The 18,239-nt window shown below is 40.3% G+C and overlaps 1 protein-coding gene across 2 annotated transcripts in view; it reads left to right on the plus strand.

Moving 5' to 3' along the window:
- FGD3 (FYVE, RhoGEF and PH domain containing 3) overlaps window positions 1-17,714 on the plus strand; it is a 102,511-nt gene extending 84,797 nt beyond the window's left edge. Inside the window, exons 17-20 of one of the 2 annotated variants that reach the window (XM_069028071.1) lie at window positions 5,765-5,887; window positions 8,143-8,295; window positions 10,120-10,260; window positions 16,115-17,714. In XM_069028071.1, coding sequence (XP_068884172.1) covers window positions 5,765-5,887; window positions 8,143-8,295; window positions 10,120-10,260; window positions 16,115-16,339 — 642 coding nt within the window. In that variant the 3' untranslated portion in view covers window positions 16,340-17,714. The remainder of the gene's footprint in view (window positions 1-5,764; window positions 5,888-8,142; window positions 8,296-10,119; window positions 10,261-16,114) is intronic. The other variant, XM_069028072.1, reaches the window with a different exon arrangement.
- Window positions 17,715-18,239: the final 525 nt, after the last annotated feature.

The following is an 18,239-nucleotide window of genomic DNA, read 5'->3' on the forward strand; positions in this document are numbered from 1 at the left end:
GTAACAGATATATGCTGCACGTGCATCAGAGCTGGTTCCTTCAATTTGTAGCGCTGGGTTTGAGAGGGAGAGGTTTGTGTGGGCTTTTTTTTGGTTGTTTTTTGTGGGGTTTTTTGGTGGTTTTTTTGTTTGTTTTTTGTTTGGTTTTGTGTGCATGTGTTTAAATTGTGATAGGGAGCTACACTGATTGCTTGGAGAGAGAAGGGCAAAATGAGGCCAGGAAACCTATCTGATTAATACTGTCACATTGTGTAACTCAGGATTTCATCTCCAGAACCAAATTTTGAGCAGCATTTCTTCCACAGAATGCTTTCCATGTTTCTGCTAGTGCAGAGGAAGAGATGATAGTACTTTTGTACATCTCTGACCTGTAAAAAATTGGCTGCCATGAAAGCAAAATATACTTTCAAAGGTATTTTGCTCAGTACAAGGACTGTGACTGCTGCTGAGTCAAACCCAAGGGTTTGAGTCCTTAATAAAGTCCAATTTTCATCTCGCTCTTCTAGAACAAAAGATTTTCAGGAAATGCCTAGGGTTGGTTGAATTTACTGAACACTAGCCTCAACAAGAACAAACAACCACCAAAAATACCCTTACCTGTAGAGATGTGCTATAGGATATTATGTATTAGCATGACGATTTTAGTAACAAAGGAGCCATTTAGCAGCTCTTCCGGACCTCTGGCCAAGCTTGGAAGGGTGCACAGACTTCTGGTAGAGTGCACAGAGTGCCAATGCAAAGCTGTTAAAGGAGCCAGCAACCTGACCTATAAAAAAGCAGGTTATAACTGTTTGTGATTAGTGTGCTCCTTGGTGATTATTTTTTGTTCTCAGTTCATATTTTTGCTTAAAATTTTTTCCTTTATTTATAGTCAGTTTTGTGATTAGTGCATTGTGCCTTGAGTTACAGATGCTGTATTGAGTGAGCTACTTAAAAAAAGAAAGGTGTTTTATAGTACTAAAAAAAAAACCCAACAAACCCACATAAAATTTTTGGTTGCTCTTAAGTATATTTGGGAAATGTAAATTTTATTTGTAATTAAATAAAAAGTTGTATCTTTTTAGTTGATTATAAATAGTCATGTCAGGGATTTGCATAGCATATCTTGATAAGTTAAGTAATTTTCCTGAAATCATGTATTTAAAGAAAAATTTAATTCCTGACATAGAAATAAAAATGGAGTTGATCAAAAAGAGAAAGTTAAAAATACCTGAAATTGTGTAATGTTGATTCTGGGCTCTAATTTTGCTAAAAATGGATAATATCAATGTGAATAATGAATAAAAATGTTAGTTGCACCTTCAGAAAAGATGAATTTTTAGTGCTGTCATCCCTTTAGTAACAGCTCAGTGAGAGCACAAGCACATCGTGTGCTCAACAGATTCACATGCAAACCACTTGGTGGTAGTGGTGGCCAGCAAACTGGGAGCTCCTCCCTGTGCTTCCCCAGCCTGCTCTAGAGGCTTCTGGGATTTTCTTCAGTGCTCACGTTTTCATAATCAGACCGTGAAATTCTACTGCAGGAAGGATCATCTGCTTGTCTACAGCATCATGGTACCTCTTTGCTGAATTGTCTTGCTGCTCTGCACTGCTAGTGCAGTTTATGCTCAGACTTCTGTCTGTAGGAGGAAATGCAAACCTTGCATGTATAATGTTGGCATGTAGAGAAACAAACAAAAATATTACAAAGTACAAAATTTACTATAGAACTCAAAATTATTTTTCACCTATAGTAAGCATTTCCAGAAGCACCTGCTGATGTTCTACCCCATTGTAGGTTGCTTCAAGTAGTTAATTTATAAATGGAAAATACACCTGTAAGAGCATAATGAGAAGGAAAAGAATTGAAACTGCTTTGTAGCTCATATGTCTGCTCATGTAAGAGTCTCATCAGACTGTGTCTGTGAGTTACATGAACAACATAGGGGCTGAATTTTTACCTGCTGGCCCAGACAGAATGAAGTATCTGGCACAGAGAAGCTGCCCCATCCCTGGAAGTGTCCAAGGCCAGGCTGGACGAGGCTTGGAGCAACCTGGGATAGTGGGAGGTGCCCCTGCCTGTGGCAGGGTGGTGGATGAGATGAGCTTTAAGATCACTTCCAACCCAAACCATTCTGGGACTGTGTGATTCTCTGACTATATAGCAAGTAATAAATAATGGTAACAGCAGTCTCCTAAGCGCACTAGTTTTCAACCAGCTTTTTAGTGATTTTTCGTTGCATTTCAGAAGCACATGGGGGCTGCATAATTCACGGAGTTCAGATGTCTGCTTACCTAAGAAGGCCAGGCACAGGCCTTCATCTTGTAGTCACATGAGTTGTACCTCTTGGTGGGTTAGATGCTATTTTTCCACCAAAATTTTAAAATTGGAGGAAACTGTCAAGATTTAGAGAGTTAAATGCAGTAGAGTAAAAGCAAATTAGCGGTCAAAACAGCCTAGTCTGAAGGAAGTAGATCCTGGCTCTGAACAGATTTTATGTGAGTGTTTTTTCCTGTCAGACTGAGCAGCTTCAAAACAGAGTTGAGTATACTGAGAAAGATGAGAAATATGACAATTATTCAAGCTCATTAGTATCAAGATGCTGAAGTGAGGGCAGCTCTGTGTTAGCTACCCCTTTTAACAAGTGTCAGCAGTAAATAAAGTAGCTTGTGTAATAAAGGACACAGTTGCAAAGTGACTATTAGAATTATCTACAATGAACAGTGTGAGTTACAACGCATGTCCTTGTTTGCTACAAAAGCCTCTCTGTTCAGATGATCTGTTAAGAGTATGTGGCAAGGTCACCTGAGCCATCACTGGGTAGGATGAGGCTACTGCCAGTGCAGGAAGGTCTCCTCGTTTTCACAGGAATGGAAAGCAATCTTTTTAAAATTCTTTTTCAGTGTCAGCAGTTAAATAATGTATTATTGAAAAAGTCTTTCTTCTATAATAGCTCACTGGAATTTGCCAAGTAATAAAGACTCTTTCATTTTTATTATCTTTTCTGGAGCTACAATGGCAATGTTTCAAACTCTTGTATTCTCACAATATTGAGAAATACTGTGAAATACTGCTGGCATTCATCAAACTCTTAAAGACATCTTTATACAGGGCCTTTTTGGATTAGTAAAGTTAGTATTAAGTGCTTGTTATATGCTACAGTGTAAGTTAAAGTATAATGGTATAAAATACAAGCTCATGCAGAACTGTCCTAAGAAATCTTGCCCAGTAAATTTGTTACGCTTTCTGCCTTCCTTCTTTGTCCAGTATATTGGTCATGTATTCCTGGAAGTGGACACTGTCCAGACTGTTCCACTCTGAGAAGGAAGTCAAATAGAAGATCTGCTAGAGGAAATATTCAACTTGAGTCTTATCTGTGTTGTGGAGCGTGCATGTAGGAGGTGATGGGTATTCCTAATGAAGTACAACCAAATTAACTAGTTTCCACACAAAGCAGCCCACTTGATTCATAGTAGAGGAACTCCAGCTTTTTTCTTATGTAGGTACCTACATTTAGGTGGCTACTGAAAGCCAAGAACTGGTTTTGTTTAGCATTTGTCGTGATTATCTTCCAGCCAGAGCTCACAGGGCTAAATGGTGCCCTCATTTTTGCTCTTGCCATTCCAGTAACACCAGTGTAATTGTGGTTAATATAAGAATCAAAAGCCTTGTTATGCTATATGCAGATTTGCACTATTAAGACAAGAAAAAATAAGGCTGACCAGTGAGGGAATGCTCTGATCTGACAACTTAAGGGCAATCCATCCCTCCCTAGTGGAAGGATAATCAGGCTTCTAAAACATTAAATTGCATTAACATCAAAATCAGAGTGAGAAATAGCTGATGTGTGATACAAATAAAAAAGTTACTCTGGACGTTGCTGCTGATCAGTCAAAGCTTTTGGAACCGGCATTATTATCTGCCTTACTTGGAGGGATCTGATAGACCTTGGAAGGAAAGACTTGCCAATGACTCATCCTAGGCATTGTTTCATTTGGTGTCATAGTGGTTATAGCTGGTTCTTTACAAGAAAAGTGAAATACTGCTCTCTGCTCCAATGTGGGAGGACTTGGATTTGCAGACATTCTGTTTTGATGAGCAATTAATATGTGTTTTATGGGCTTATAGTGATTTTTCCTGAATGAACAAATCTGTGACTGTGCTTCACCAACCTGAATTGCCAAACACCCTATGTGCTTGAATAAAAGTTTGAAACATTGCTATTGTAGCCATAGAAAAGATAACAAAAGGGAAAAGATTCAATGCAATTGAGGTAATTAGTTGTGGGTTTGTTGTGTAACGGCATTATAAGGCAGGGTGGTTCTAGTAGCTCTACTGAAATACAATATGCTTTCCTCTGTAAGAAGGGAATCCAAGGCAGATTTGAGGAGGCTGAACGATGGGACTGGTGTCAGCTTATAGAATTTGACAGCTTTTCTTTAATTGGCCTGAAAATCTCTATTACTGGCTTCTGTACCTTAGTCATGACTACTGAGATGAGACCTTAGGGTGAATGGCAGGATTTTCCTGGGATGGAGGGTTGTCAAGGAGCCATGATCTGTCTGTCCTACAAAGGACCTGATCTTGAAGAGTTGATTTCCAGAAAACATGTAAAATACCTCTACCCTTTTGTTTTAGAGGAAAAGTTTATTCTCCCAGTAGTTTGCTAGATGATTATGTCAAGCAAGCAAAAATGAAGAGAGTTATCAAACCTCTCTCATGAAAGAGCTGTGCCAGAGGAATGTGGTGCAGCCAATCCTTTGGGTCTCCGTGTGGATGCTGCCTGGCTGGGGGTGCCCCAGTCTGGCGGCCAGGAAGTTGCTCCTCCCTTGCAAATAGCCAGCTTGGCTAGGGAGGAGGAATAGTATTTATTTATTTTGAAAAAGAAAACAAAACAGAAAATCTGTTTGAAGCTCCATGTGAAGTTGTATTTTTGTGATCTGCACCTTGGCATGTTAATCGTAGAATCATGGAATTGTTTGGGATGAAAGGGACCCGTCTTGTTCCAACCCCACTGTGAGCAGAGACACTTTCCACTGGACTGGGTTGCTCAGAGCCATATCCAACCTGGCCTTGAACACCTCCAGGCATGGGAAGACCAGTTTATGCTGGATCCAGTAATGCTATTCAGTTTATCAGAAAATTGTACAATAGGGTTTGCTGAGTGACTTTAGGTACCAGCTTGGATTTAGAGGCTAACCTTTCCTGGCCACCTAGATAGTGCAGGTCCCTGGTGTGGGTGTCCCTGCCTTCCTGAGGAGCTTTATGCTTTGTCTTGGTCTGGGAGGGAGCCTCAGAAAACTCCTAAATGAAGTATTTGAAGTTGGGTGGTGTAAAGTCCACTCTTAACACCATTCGCTTCTTCAGTCAAGCAATTTTCCCCAAAATCTTCCCTCCCCACCAAGGGAGGGAAGTTTACAATGCACTCACAAAGTCAAGATGTACCTTAAAAAAGGAAGATGTGAGTGCTGGAAGGGAAGCTTTTCTTGAGACACCCACCTTGGCTGTTCCTCTGTCTCCTCACTGATGCACAGGGAGAGGAGATTGCTATGTGGCAGTAAGGAGATGAGTGGGCAGAGAGGGGCTGAGACCATATAATGTCTCCCCCAGAGATCCCTGATGGTTGAGCCAGCCATCCAGCTAAGGCAAGCAGCAGAGTTATGCAAATTCTTTCCTAAAATGGTGTGAACCCCAAAAAGTATCTTTGTCAGTAGAACTCTATGAACAATTTTGTCATTATTTTATTATTATTTTTTAATCACGTACTTGTGCTTTTAATTTCAGACTGATTCCTCTAGGAAATCTTCCAAATCTAAGCGAGACAAAGAGAAGCAGGCTTGTAAGAGCTGCAGTGAGAGCTTTAACTCCATCACGAAGAGGCGGCACCACTGTAAGCAGTGTGGGGCAGTAAGTATCCCAGCACGCTCAGCTCTTGAGTTTCTTCTGCAGAGACCATTGAAGACAATTTTTTTTTTTTTCAGTGCAGTGACTAAAAGATATTCTGGCTCATGGCAAGTCATTGACAGAGCAGTTTTTTCCGCTTTCTTTATTCTCTGGGAATCGGGGGAAAAGAGAAAACTGGTGCAAGGGTCACAGTTTGTGCTGGTTTAAAGGCAAATTCAGTGCCTCAGTGGGTAGGAAGGAAGGTGCTGCTTTCCCTGGGGGTGGGTGTGTATCTGGGGAGGGGGTCGTAGTTTGTTTGCAGAAGCAATGACCTTAAGACAGCCTCACTTCACCCAGACAGCAGCTCCTCTAAAATGAACAGCTGAACATGCAATATTACAAATGGTATTAAGGTATTGGAGACCATCCAAAGGAGGGCAACGAAGATGGCAAAGTGAAGCCATGTGAGGAGCAGCTGAGGGCACTTGGGCTCTTCAGCCTGGAGAAGAGACTAAGGGGAGACTCACTGGGGTCGACAACTTCCTTGTGAGGGGGAGAGGAGGGGCAGACTCTGATCTCTTTCTATGATCTCTTTCCAGGACCTGAGGGAATGGCCTGAAATTGTGTCAGGGGAGGTTTAGGCTGGATATTAGAAAGAGGTTCTTCCCCCAGATTGTGGTCAGGCACTGGAACAGGCTCCCCAGGGAAGTGGTCACAGCACCAAACCTGCCAGAGCTCCAGGAGCATTTGGACAACACTCTCAAGCACACAAACTCTTGGGGATGTTCTCTGTGGGGCATGAGGTTGGACTTGATGATTCTTGTGGGTCCCTTCCAACTCAGCATACTCCATGATTCTGCGTTTCTTCCCCTAAAGAAAAGTTGTGCAAAAGTGGTTTCCTCCTGCTTGAAACACCAAGGAAAATCTGTCCCACAGAGGCAAGGCTGGGTTACTGAAGGCCCTTAGCCACCTCCCCTAGTGCCATTTATCAACAGCTGAATTCCCTTTTTTTTCTTGTAAATCATAACCATGGCCAAGATGAGATGGATTTCTGCAAGATGACTTGAAACCTCATTCAGTGTTCCTAATGTAGCTAAGACAGAGTAATGTTATTTAAATAACATTAGTCATTTGAAATAAATTTTCAGCTGCAGAGAGATGTAAATGTATAGTTAAGATATTTAAAGAAACCTCAGTCTCAGCAATTGAAATTAAATTGCTGTGAAGGAGGCATTTTTACCCTAGAGTTGGGATTTTCAACCTTCTGGGTTTGTTTTTATTAATAATTGCTTAAATCATTAAATACACTTCTGGGGGTTTAAAATATCCCATTGCAAAGTCAGTGTTACTAAAGAAATGAAATAACGGCTTTCCCCCAGAGACAGAGAGATAACAAGAATTACATCATTAATAATTTATTGTTAAATCCTTGTTTGTTGTGCAATGCCTTGTGGTGTGGCAATAGCATTCAAATTAAAGAAGTTAAAAATGCCCTCTTGCTTTTGTTTGGGTAACACTTCCTGAATTAAGACAGCCTGCTTCATAGAGTAATTAAAGTCTTACAGTGAACCATGTAACAACATATATGTATGCTGTGGGTTTGTGGTTATTATTGTACAGAAATTCAGAATGGATGTCCATCAGGCTGACACCCTGGGGACAGTTTCTCTCCCTGGAGCAGGTGTGTTAGAGACAATTTTTTAGCATGAAAACAGGTTTTGGACCTGCAGATCCAGCATTCTTTCCAAGCACTGATTCCTTGGTGCTTGGAAATGTGCCACTGCATGCTCTTGGAAGCTGAGGCAGACAAATAATTTTTAATGGATTATATTTTGGACTATGTTCTTAAAATAGTTGGTTCTTTCTGGATTCCTCAGTTCTCCAGGATGTCCTTGATTGATGAGGAATGTCAGCCACTTTCACTCTGAAAATCAGTCCTTCCTAAACCGTTAAAAAGCACTAATTGCTTCATCAACTTAAGCTCTTTTTGACTTATAAAAGCTTATAAGAAAAGACAAGAAAAGCAAACTTCATGATGTTAGTCATACAGTATTTCCCCAAAGGCATAAGTTTTCTTTAATTTGGTATATGGCATGGGATCACAAACAAGTTAATTATTAATGGAGTTATATAGTGAATATTTTATTGGTCTCTCTATCTTAAGTTTACATTAGCTTTCATAGAATTTTACTTAAATAACAACCATTCTGCAAGTCGATTTCTCTGATAAAGGGTTGTGTTTTAAGCATGGCTAATTAAACGCCATCTGTCTGTTACAGGTGATCTGTGCAAAATGCTCTGAATTTAAGTCACTTGCAGATAACAGCCGCCATAATCGAGTGTGTAAAGAGTGTTTCCTGCAGCTTCCAGCAAGCCCGTGCAGCCCTGGGGTGGAAGCAGTTGGAGAACAGAAGAAAAGACTAGCTGCAGAGGTACAGTCTTTGGCTAAGAAACTTTGTGAGGCTCTCTCTTTTTTTTAGTGTATTTATTAAAACCAAATCAAATTAGTTTTCTTTTCTACCCCCCCCCCATGATATTTAATCCTCTGACCTATAACTGGCATTGAACACGCCTGCAGACTGGATGCTGTTTGTAGATGGTGAGCATTCATCATAGGATGCTGATCACACAGGGACGCACACAGGTTTGGCAGCTAAGCTTCGGCTTTCAAAGTTACAAAAAAGAAGGAAAAACTCTGACTTCTTTTTATTATGGTGCAATCTTGAGTTGCACAGTAACTATTCCAAAAATAAGATCTGATTTTTCACTTTTAATTCCATGTAGTAGATACTTTTGCACTCTCTGTTTCACATCCTGTCAAAATACTGTTGAAATTAATTTTTTTCTTAGTTGATTGGTTGGACACTGGGACAGACTGCCCAAGGAAGCGGTCACAGCACCAAGCCTGTGCTTGTGCGTCCCTTCCAACTCAGGTTTCTATGGTTCTGTGATTCTTAGACCCTGCCCTGCTCTGCTTCCCAGCATGTTGTATTTTGTTCCAGGCTACTAAATGTACCTGAGCAGGCAAACTTACACCAGCATGGTGTCCCAAAGTGAACACTGTTGCTTGGGGGCTTTGTCAGCTTTATACCCAAATACGTCCAAGATCTCAGCAACAGAGTGGGGTAAAGTTGCAGGTCCACATTGCCCTGTGGGGGGCAATGGGTCTGTAGAGCCCAGAGAAAGCTCTGGAACCGGAACCTGACCCCATCAAAACCTTCAGATACGATATCAGATATTCCCCTCTCTGACAGGGGGTTGGAACGAGATGATCTTTACAGTCCCTTCTGACCCAAACCATTCTGTGATATATGCTCCTGCTATGCCTACAGATGAGGAGCTCTTCATGGGTGTCTATACAGTCTGTGGTGTCTCATGACAAATTTTACAGCACTGTTTCAGTAGGCAAAGTTTCAGGTGAAAACCTGCACCTACACAGGGAAGAGAGAGCACTGTTAATCTGAAAAGCTGAGAGGCAAACCAATGAAATGTGACCCATGGCTTTAATTCAGAAAGCAGATTACAGCAAAAAGCTTTAAAAACCCAAAGAAAAGTGTCATTTTTCCCTCCTCTGCTCAGTCTTCTAGGTTTTTTGTTAAATCTTCAAAGGATGAGGTAAAATGCAAGAAAGAAAATGATGTATGGAAAGAAAAGATCAGACTCAGGCTTTTTCTTTCCCTTCTGTTTACATTAAACTTTCTTAACAGGCTTAGTAGCAGCTGAGGAGATTGCCACTTAACAAATGTTATTACCAGCTGCCAGAAATCTTCAGGAGACTTCTGTGAAAATCCTAATGCAAACAGGAATTTTGATTTTCTTTGCTTTCTATCCGAGCACAACAATTTCTTCCAATCTTTTTTTTGCACCCTGATTTGGCTCCATCCATGCGCAAGAGGATCTGTTAATAAACCCTTTGCGTTAATTTGAAGTAATCTCACAGCTACTTTGCTAAGCAAGAAATGAGCTGCATCATCTTAATTACCATTCTCAATTTACTGGGTGGAAGTTGAATTTAGCTTCATGTCTGCTGGGAATGGTGGTTCAGCATCTGCCTCAGTTACATGGAATTATGCTATTTCTTAATTGTATATAATAATTATTAATTTTTTACTTGGTTATGGTCTATCCAACATTTGCCCTCAAGTGTTATTTGACTCTGCACAACTTGAGTATTTTATATTTAATTCTAAGTATTTTGCACACTTAAACATCAATGGAAACAGCTCTGTTTTCTTTTTTTTCCCTCCTTCATCCAGAAGCAAAGCATCCTTGCAGCTGAAAACAGCCTCTTCAGCAGCTACCTCCAGTTCCTTGAAAAAGGGAAGACTTGGTACAAAATGTGGGTGACTATCCCCAAGAGTGAACCTCTTGTTCTGTATCTGCAAGGAAGCAGCCAGGTAAGATGGCATTCACGAGGGTTAACACACAGAAAAAGAAAAGCGTAAGTTTAAATATGTTGAGCTGAGAAATGGGTCAAAGGATTTGGCTTGGTTTCAACAACAGAACTTAATTTCCTATTCTGGATAAGGCGCAAAGCCTCAGGGATTTCAGGTTACCTTGTTACCTGTACTTACTGCTGATACAGTTGTGAGCAAATATTGAAGCTCATTGCTTCTCCATTCAAATTTTTAACAAAAAAAAAGAGAAGACAAGTAAAATTAGGTTATGCTTTGGCTTTTTAGAGGTTTCAGACAGATGTATTCAAAGGTTTTATTACTCTGTCATTAGGGAAAGCACTTTCCTGTTAAATATATAGAACTGCAAAGGAGGCTGGATATTGCAATTGCTGGTTCAAGCTTTTTGTTTTTTAAACCTAGTTCTGGGTTGATGGGATAAAGGAATTTGTGGAAATGTAGGTGTTCTTCAGCCTGAGAAATGGTAAAGCTCCTTGTCATAGCATCATGGGGTTTTATCTTTACTTGAAATACTTACATTGATAAGAGGTTTTGTCTCTAAATGTGCCGTTGACGCTAACTAGCATTTGTGTGTGATGAAAGTCAAGGGATAAAAACATCTATATCCAAAATAGAAATATCAGTTGTGCTTCCTTAGCATTGAAGAATGATAATGCTGAAATGAGATTCCCCATATCCAGTCTGCATTTGGCATTTGACACATTTATACACAGCTTTGTTTTATCTCCCGTGTGGGATGGAAGAAGAAATGGATCTGAATTCAGCCAGCAATTACAATGCTGTAGTTGTAGTGATAAGAAGGGTTTCTTTTTATTAGCATCTGTTTGTGGCTAGGAACAGTCAAGGAAATAAATTTTCCCCTTGATTTTATAAAGCATTTCAGAGTAAAGCTCACCCTGTATCTGATCAACAAATACTACACGCTGTCGTTAGACCTGTGTTCATTTCGCAGCTTGTCAGCAGGAGCACCTCTGGCTTTAAACAAGTTTGTGTAATGTTTTAAACATAGTGCTCAAAGAGGCTGAAAGCTTGAATTTGGAGCTCCAGCCCCCTTGGCTCCATCTGTGGTTCCAGCCCCACAATGGGTAAGCTTCCAATTCATCCTGCACACAGCGAGCTGGTTTCCCTCCTAGTTAGCGGGAGATGCACCGCTGAAATTACACATTGAAAAAGCAAACAGCCTCAAACAAGGCACTAAAATGAAGGCAACAAATCCAGTATTTGGCTCTCTCTGGAGCCAGGGTCTGGGGAAAGGAACAATGCTTTAAAAAGCCAAGCAGAGAGAACAACTTCACCCGTGGAAATTTTCAAATAATGTGCAAACTGTGGCTCAGCCAAGGGCCAGTGCAAGCCCTGTATCCACACAAACCAAACCAGATTGTCTCACACTTGGGCAAAGAGAGTGGGAATAGAGGGAGAGAGGTTTAAATTCTTTGGCCTCCCTCATACAGAAACAACGTGTGTCATGTAGGAGGTGACAGGGGTGAGAAGTTGAGAGGAAGCAACACCCCTTACACAGTATGATTTAGAATTTCTCCTACTGCCCAACCGCTTGTTGCAGTACAGCACAAATAATAATCCATGGACATAAATCACCTGCATCCAGTGCAAACTCAATGATGCTTGATTCTGCAAGCCCCACCTGAGAGTCATGCAAAGCCACAGATGGAAGCTGGAGGAGCTTCTCTGCTTCAGTTGCTGTGTACTTTGTCCATGTCCTGCCAAATTTGATCTTGAGCCTCTGCTGATATTATTAGTAAGATCCAATTTTTTTAGGGGAAAAGGGTGCCTTTGACACTGATTGTCAGTTTTATGATAGTTAAATTCAGCGGTTAGTGTCCTCAACTATTTCAGGTGTGAGATAAATCTCCCAATAAAGTGTTAAGAAAGCAACAGGACAAGGTTGTTTATTTTACATTCCAAAACCAGGATTTGCTATCAGGAATGAGACTATAAGTGACAAAAGTGAGTCCCTTCTTCAAGGGCCTGCCATTCACATTTGTATACTTCACTTTGCATCCAACTGCAGGAAAAAATTAAGAAGCAAGTCCTATTCCTTGATGTTAATCCAATATTCTTGTTAGTTCTGGTTTACATAGGATACACTAGACTTCTGAGGAAAATCTCTTCCAGAGCTTCATTACTGGAGTCTGAATGCCTGGAATCAGTTGGGAGCCACTCATGTGCTTAAATATTCTTTTCCCAGGCATAATTCTGTTTTGCACAACCACCTCTGTGAATCTCACAGACCTCTTTAGGCCTGCAAAGAAGCATTTCAGTGCCTGAGATGTGTCTTTTGGGAATAATATTGCCAACAATAGTATTAAAGGTCTTGAAACATAGAGTAAAACTGTAGAAGTTTGAAAATTGGGGGATTATTGTTAAGAAGAACAGAAAGAATATCTGCCTCTTGGGAAGAAGGAGCAAACCAAGATGAATCTGGAGCTTTGGATACAGTGAAAGCTTCTTCCTCTGCACCCCTGGCCCTCACTCCTAAGAAGGGATGCTAGTGCAGGTAGAAACATGACTCAAAAATCTAAAATAGGAAGAAAACTGCCCTTTTGCTTTAGACCCTTGTTCCAGGAGAATGAATCAATCCCCTGAGTGTTCGCAGTTCAAATCTTGCATAAGGCTTTATGCATGAGGATTCCCAGCTTGTTTAGATTTGGGAATCATACCAGTTTGATTTGTCTTCAAATGGAGTCAGAATTTGTACAGCTGTTTGTTGTGTTTATCTCAGTGAAATTGTAAGAGTTTACTTATAAGCAAAGACCACTTCAAGTGTAAGGAGCAGCAGTTTTAAGATAAATTAGTCTTGCCTTTTCAAGGGCTCCAGCTAGAGCTTCTGCCCCTGTTGGCCTTGTAAAATACACAGCTACCTGCAAAGCTCTGACATGAACTGTACAAAGTCAAGGCTTCCAGGCTAGCTGGGAAAGTAATGGTTTTTGGAGAAATATGAAGAATAAAACTAGTATAATTAGAGCTAATATATATATATATATATATATATATATATATGTATATGTATATATCAGATCAAGCTTGCTCCAAGAGAAAATTTTGCTTTATAAAGAAGAAAAATCTTCCATTCATCATGTAAATGTAATTTACTTTCAGAAAATAAGGGAGTAGCTGAGTTTGAAATTGAGCTCAGGGTTTTTGAGAAGTATTTTTTTATTTTTGCTTGCCTGTTGATCCTGTTTAGTAGAAGCTTTACCTGGCCCTGCACAAAACTCTGCCTGCCCTTTTTTTGGACCTGAAAGTCTTTGCATCACAGGAGTCTCTCAATGACTTGTGTAACGCTGGGGTTAGATCATGGGTGGGTAAAGAGTGGAGTTTGGGTAGAAACAACCAGGGATTTTCTAAGCCCACTCAGAGGTAGGAGGGGGAAAATATAGGGGGAAAATGACAATGGTGCCACTGGTGGGTCACCGTTGTCTAAAAGAGCTGCAAAGGGCTGGGCAGTGCAAGACACGTCTGTATGCAGGGGTGCCTGAAATAGAGCAGCCTATATGGTGGAACTAAGTTGTCTGTTCCAAAATCTTAAACCCTGGGTGTTGCAATGGCTGTAACAGCAATAAATACATGCTGCTGTAATGACCTAGATAAATAACTCATTTGTGTTGCGCTGCTGAGAGTCAGGATGAATGCACAGTGCTTGTGATTGCTGACAGTATTACACACCCACTCAACTTTTATATATCACTCACTCACTATCTGAGGAAAATTATTGTAATCACTCCTAAGGTGAAGCTCCTTCAGTACTGGGCATTTTGGTTTAATGAAATACCAATATCATGCAGTCTTACTATGTTGCATGCAGAAATACTTTTAAAAAATGCAGTCCAACCAGCCAAAATCTGGTAGGTTCTTAAAACTAAAACATTAATTTCATCTCTCTTGTAAGGTCTGTAAATCCTATTTACATGTTCAGTATAAGGCTGGAATTCCTCATGGGTGCATGCTTGTCCCTGGATTTGCTGGGCTTCAGGTAGGAGGGAAGGGCTCAGTGGCAAAGGACATCCACAGATGTTGCTGGTCCCAAAGAGAAGTCTGGAGTGGGGGTGGGGTATTCCTCAAGGCCAAGTGCTTCACCTTTACCCGGCAGTAGTACAGCTTTTCAGAGATAATGTAAATCCCTTCCTTTTGGATCAGGCAGGTACAAACAAAGTGCCAAAGGCAGCATATTAAGAAAAGGGAGGATGCAAGACCAAAGGCAGACTGCTTAATTTGCCTGTGTCTGCACATGTTGGGTAGGTGCCACACATACAACTCAAACATCAATTTGCTCTTACGGTGCTCTTCGTGGCTACAAACAACATCATTTGTCATTGTCATGGGCAACCTACAATTTTCCATGTGACAAGTCTGAATGTCTACTCTTCCAAACCAAGACCAGTGAAGCAGGCATGGTTGAGCTTGCATGTGCTCTTGTGTGTCTGTGTTCATCAGTCCCATGTTTGCTTGCTTGAGCAGTGCCACGTGTGCAGGAGCTGCTCTCTACGTGCCAGTTCTTCTGCATGGGCAAGACCTTCCTGTTTATAGGGATGTGGCTGTGGTGTCAGGGAATAGAAACTGTGCTGCATTTAGGACAACTAGTTACACTTGAATGGGAGCTGAGTGTAACTTTAGTGTTTGGCCTAAAGCTGCCTTGGATCTCACTGCTTGGTCTTCAAGCAGTTGGACTCTGGCATTTTTGCATGACAATAACAAGCAAGAGAGGAACAAATCAAGAAGCCTGTATTGACTTAATAAACTGTGATACGTTTTTGACTATATCTCTTGCCCATTTAGTTAGCGTATGTGTTTGCACTGATGTGAGCAATTGATTGAATTACTTTAGACAAAGTATTAGAAAAGTAGCCTTTTTTTTTTGCCATTGTTCTCAGAGTTTTGGTCCTCTTCCAGATTTACCAAGTCATCTGCATTTGGTGTGGGCTGACAAAAGAATGACTTTGCCACTTCTCTGTGGGATGCTTCATTAGCTTTGATATGGGGCTGCAACACAAGCAGCTGCTACAGAAGGTGACAGCTTTGTACAGATGCTTGATGCCTGTGTGATTCAGACTTCAGTTTGGGGACTCATCTTTAGAAACCTTTTTCTAGGAGCAGTTGAAGAGGTTGCTTGGCCATGGCACACCCTGCCTTGCTAAAATATGTCTTTCCTGAGAGCTTAGGAGAGGAGTTGGTTTTGACATTCAAGATAAGACTGTTAGAGAGCTGTATCTCTCCTTAGATCTGTGAGCCAATCTGGCCTTTAAAGGATGGTCAAGAATTTGATCATTGGCTTCCTTGACAACTCTCAAAGGCATCATAAATGACAGAAAATCAAAAGTTCTCTTTTCTTTCAAAGAGTTTTCCCTTGCCCTTTAGTTGTCTTGGTGTCTCTCAGCGTCCAGCTTTGCTTGATTGCTTCCTCTTAACCAATCCTACAAAATATCCCATGAAGTTCAAAAGGGACAACACCAAATCTTCTCAGCTGGATCCCACTGCCTGTACCTATGCAGAAGAAATTTTGTAAAAGACACCTGCATAAGTTACATGAAATTATATGAAAATCCCTGGCCACATTTACTGTGACAGGAAATCAGTGAAATAAGAATAAAGCAGCAGTAAGTCATTGCTTTTTGCTGTTTTAAGCTGAGCAGTCGATACTGCCCCTTCCCTGCTTTCTATGCTGTAGTGCTAAACAAGGAGCCGAATGCGCCTGTACCTGGGACCGCATCCATGCGCTTCCTGCAGTGTGTGCCTGCCGGCTCCATGCAGTGTACCCCCGTTCCTCCCATTTCAGACAGCATTTGTTCCCTAATTTTTACATTTGTTCTCTCTCCTTTAGGATGGACGAAGCCCACGTCCTATCCCTCTGCCTGGCTATGAAGTCAGTTTGCCAGGTTCTGGTGAGAAGTTTGAAGTGAAGCACATTTTTAAGCTTTGCCAGTCCCATCAAACTCTCTATTTCAGTGCTGAAGATGAAGAGCTGCAGATGAAATGGATGGAAATTCTCACCAAAGCTGCCAAAGGGGAGACTGAGGATACAGCTGAAGGGCTCGGCAACCCATAGAGCAAGTTTCATTTAGTTTCTTTCCTACTTGCTATAAACCATCACTTGAATTTGGTATTCATGGCACTTTGGAATCTGTATGGCTTTATATTTTCATGTGTCTGCATAGGAAATTCAGTGGTTTCTCACCTTTTATTGTAAATTTTTCACGTACAGTAGTTACCTGCCATATATTATGTTAAAGTAAAAAGTAGTTATAGTTGTTGTTGGTGTCAATGCTGGTTTTAAAACAAAAGACAAGGAGCAAAGCATTAATTTTAACAAAGGTAATGGAAAACCATCAGTCTTTTGTTTTCCTAAATGTATATTTTCCAGTCCTTTTTATTGCTGTTGAGTGCAGGATGTGTATAGTCTGTGATTAGTTCTATAAATGCTGCCTTTTAAGTTAAATGTTGTAAAGGCTTGTGCTGTCCGCTGACATTCCATTCTCTGCCTCGCCTTCCTGGTAAGGTCTTTGTGATGTGTGAGCAATGTACTGAGTATTTTCCCGTTGCTAAAACTATGTCTCTGCTATTTTGAGATGACCTGTTCACATGACAAATACTGTAGAAGGGACTTCTATAAATGACTGCAAATGGTGCAGAATAGAACATTAAGAAGCCTCATTGATTTTAAGCATTTATTATGTTGATTGCTTTCTTTTGGAACCAATACCTTCCTTCCTTCTATTGGAACCCATTTTGATGTAAGTGAACAAACATTTTATACTGCAAACTGGGTTATGATCAATAAACAAGAACATTTTTAGTACACACCATACAAAAAGGTGACTTTTTTGTTGTATTGGTTAAGTGGCCTAGATTTTATTTATATAATTTGTAAATAATGTTTCATAAGTATTTTAAGAATTTTTTTAAAGACCTCAGCTAATTAACAGGATTTAGTGCATAGTATAAGAGATACTTGTATGAATTGAATTTGTAATTTAATTTTCCTGTTCACTTGTTTTTGTCTTATTTTCAAACGTAAATGCTTATCTATTTAAATAAAAATTCCTGCAGTTAACTCCTGAGCCAGATTTCCAAGGCACAGCAAAGTTTAGGTCAACATTTAATATAGGTTAAAAAAAAATATAAAAAGTCCAAAACAAACCAAAAAAAAGGTATGTCTGTTCCTAGTGGTAGTAAGCATGTAGTATCAATCAAAATGAAATAAAATCTGTCACAGTACTGTATTTTTAAATGGTTTGGTTTAACTTTTGTTTCCTCTTCAGCCTTCTACAATTTCTATTGGTAGAGAGGAAGAAATGCTCCATACAACCAGAGTTTTTTTTGAATTGTTGAATTTTTTTGATTGTTGAAAATTAGTGATCTGCATCAGTGAGTATTTTTTGGACCTACAGAAAAGGACTTATCCTTGTTTGGGGTTTGGTTTACTTTTTACATTGGTGTAATAAACCATATATCTGAAGTCCATGATGATAAAAAATTAGAGGCCATGTATTTGATTATCTACTGGGAAATTTTCACGAGACTTGCATCTTTCCTCTCCTCCCTACCCACCATCTCCCAACAGCCAACACAGAAAAGATTGCTTGAAGAGTAGCTTTTACCATGAAAAGGAATTCTTTCCAATGTGTTATTTCTTCTCCCAAGCTTCCTTGAAAATATAATGACATAGAGTGCTTGCCTTGAAAATTTACTCATTTAGTAACATTTCTGGTTTGGAGGTGGGGTTTTTGTTTGTTTGTTTGTGTTAACATTCTATCATTCTATGATTCTAAGCAAATCAAGGGAAATGTGCTTAGTGAATACATTAACAGAACAACAGGCAGTAATGCAACAGCAAAGCATCCTCACAGAACGGACCCAGGCTGTTGAATGCTACAGAATGCTGTTGTAGGAGAGTCTCTCTTGGTCTGCATTGATTGACCAGCAACAGGGTCCCAGACACAGTGCTG

Source organism: Aphelocoma coerulescens, chromosome 12 (genome assembly GCF_041296385.1).
Source record: "Aphelocoma coerulescens isolate FSJ_1873_10779 chromosome 12, UR_Acoe_1.0, whole genome shotgun sequence".
Lineage (NCBI taxonomy): Eukaryota > Metazoa > Chordata > Aves > Passeriformes > Corvidae > Aphelocoma > Aphelocoma coerulescens.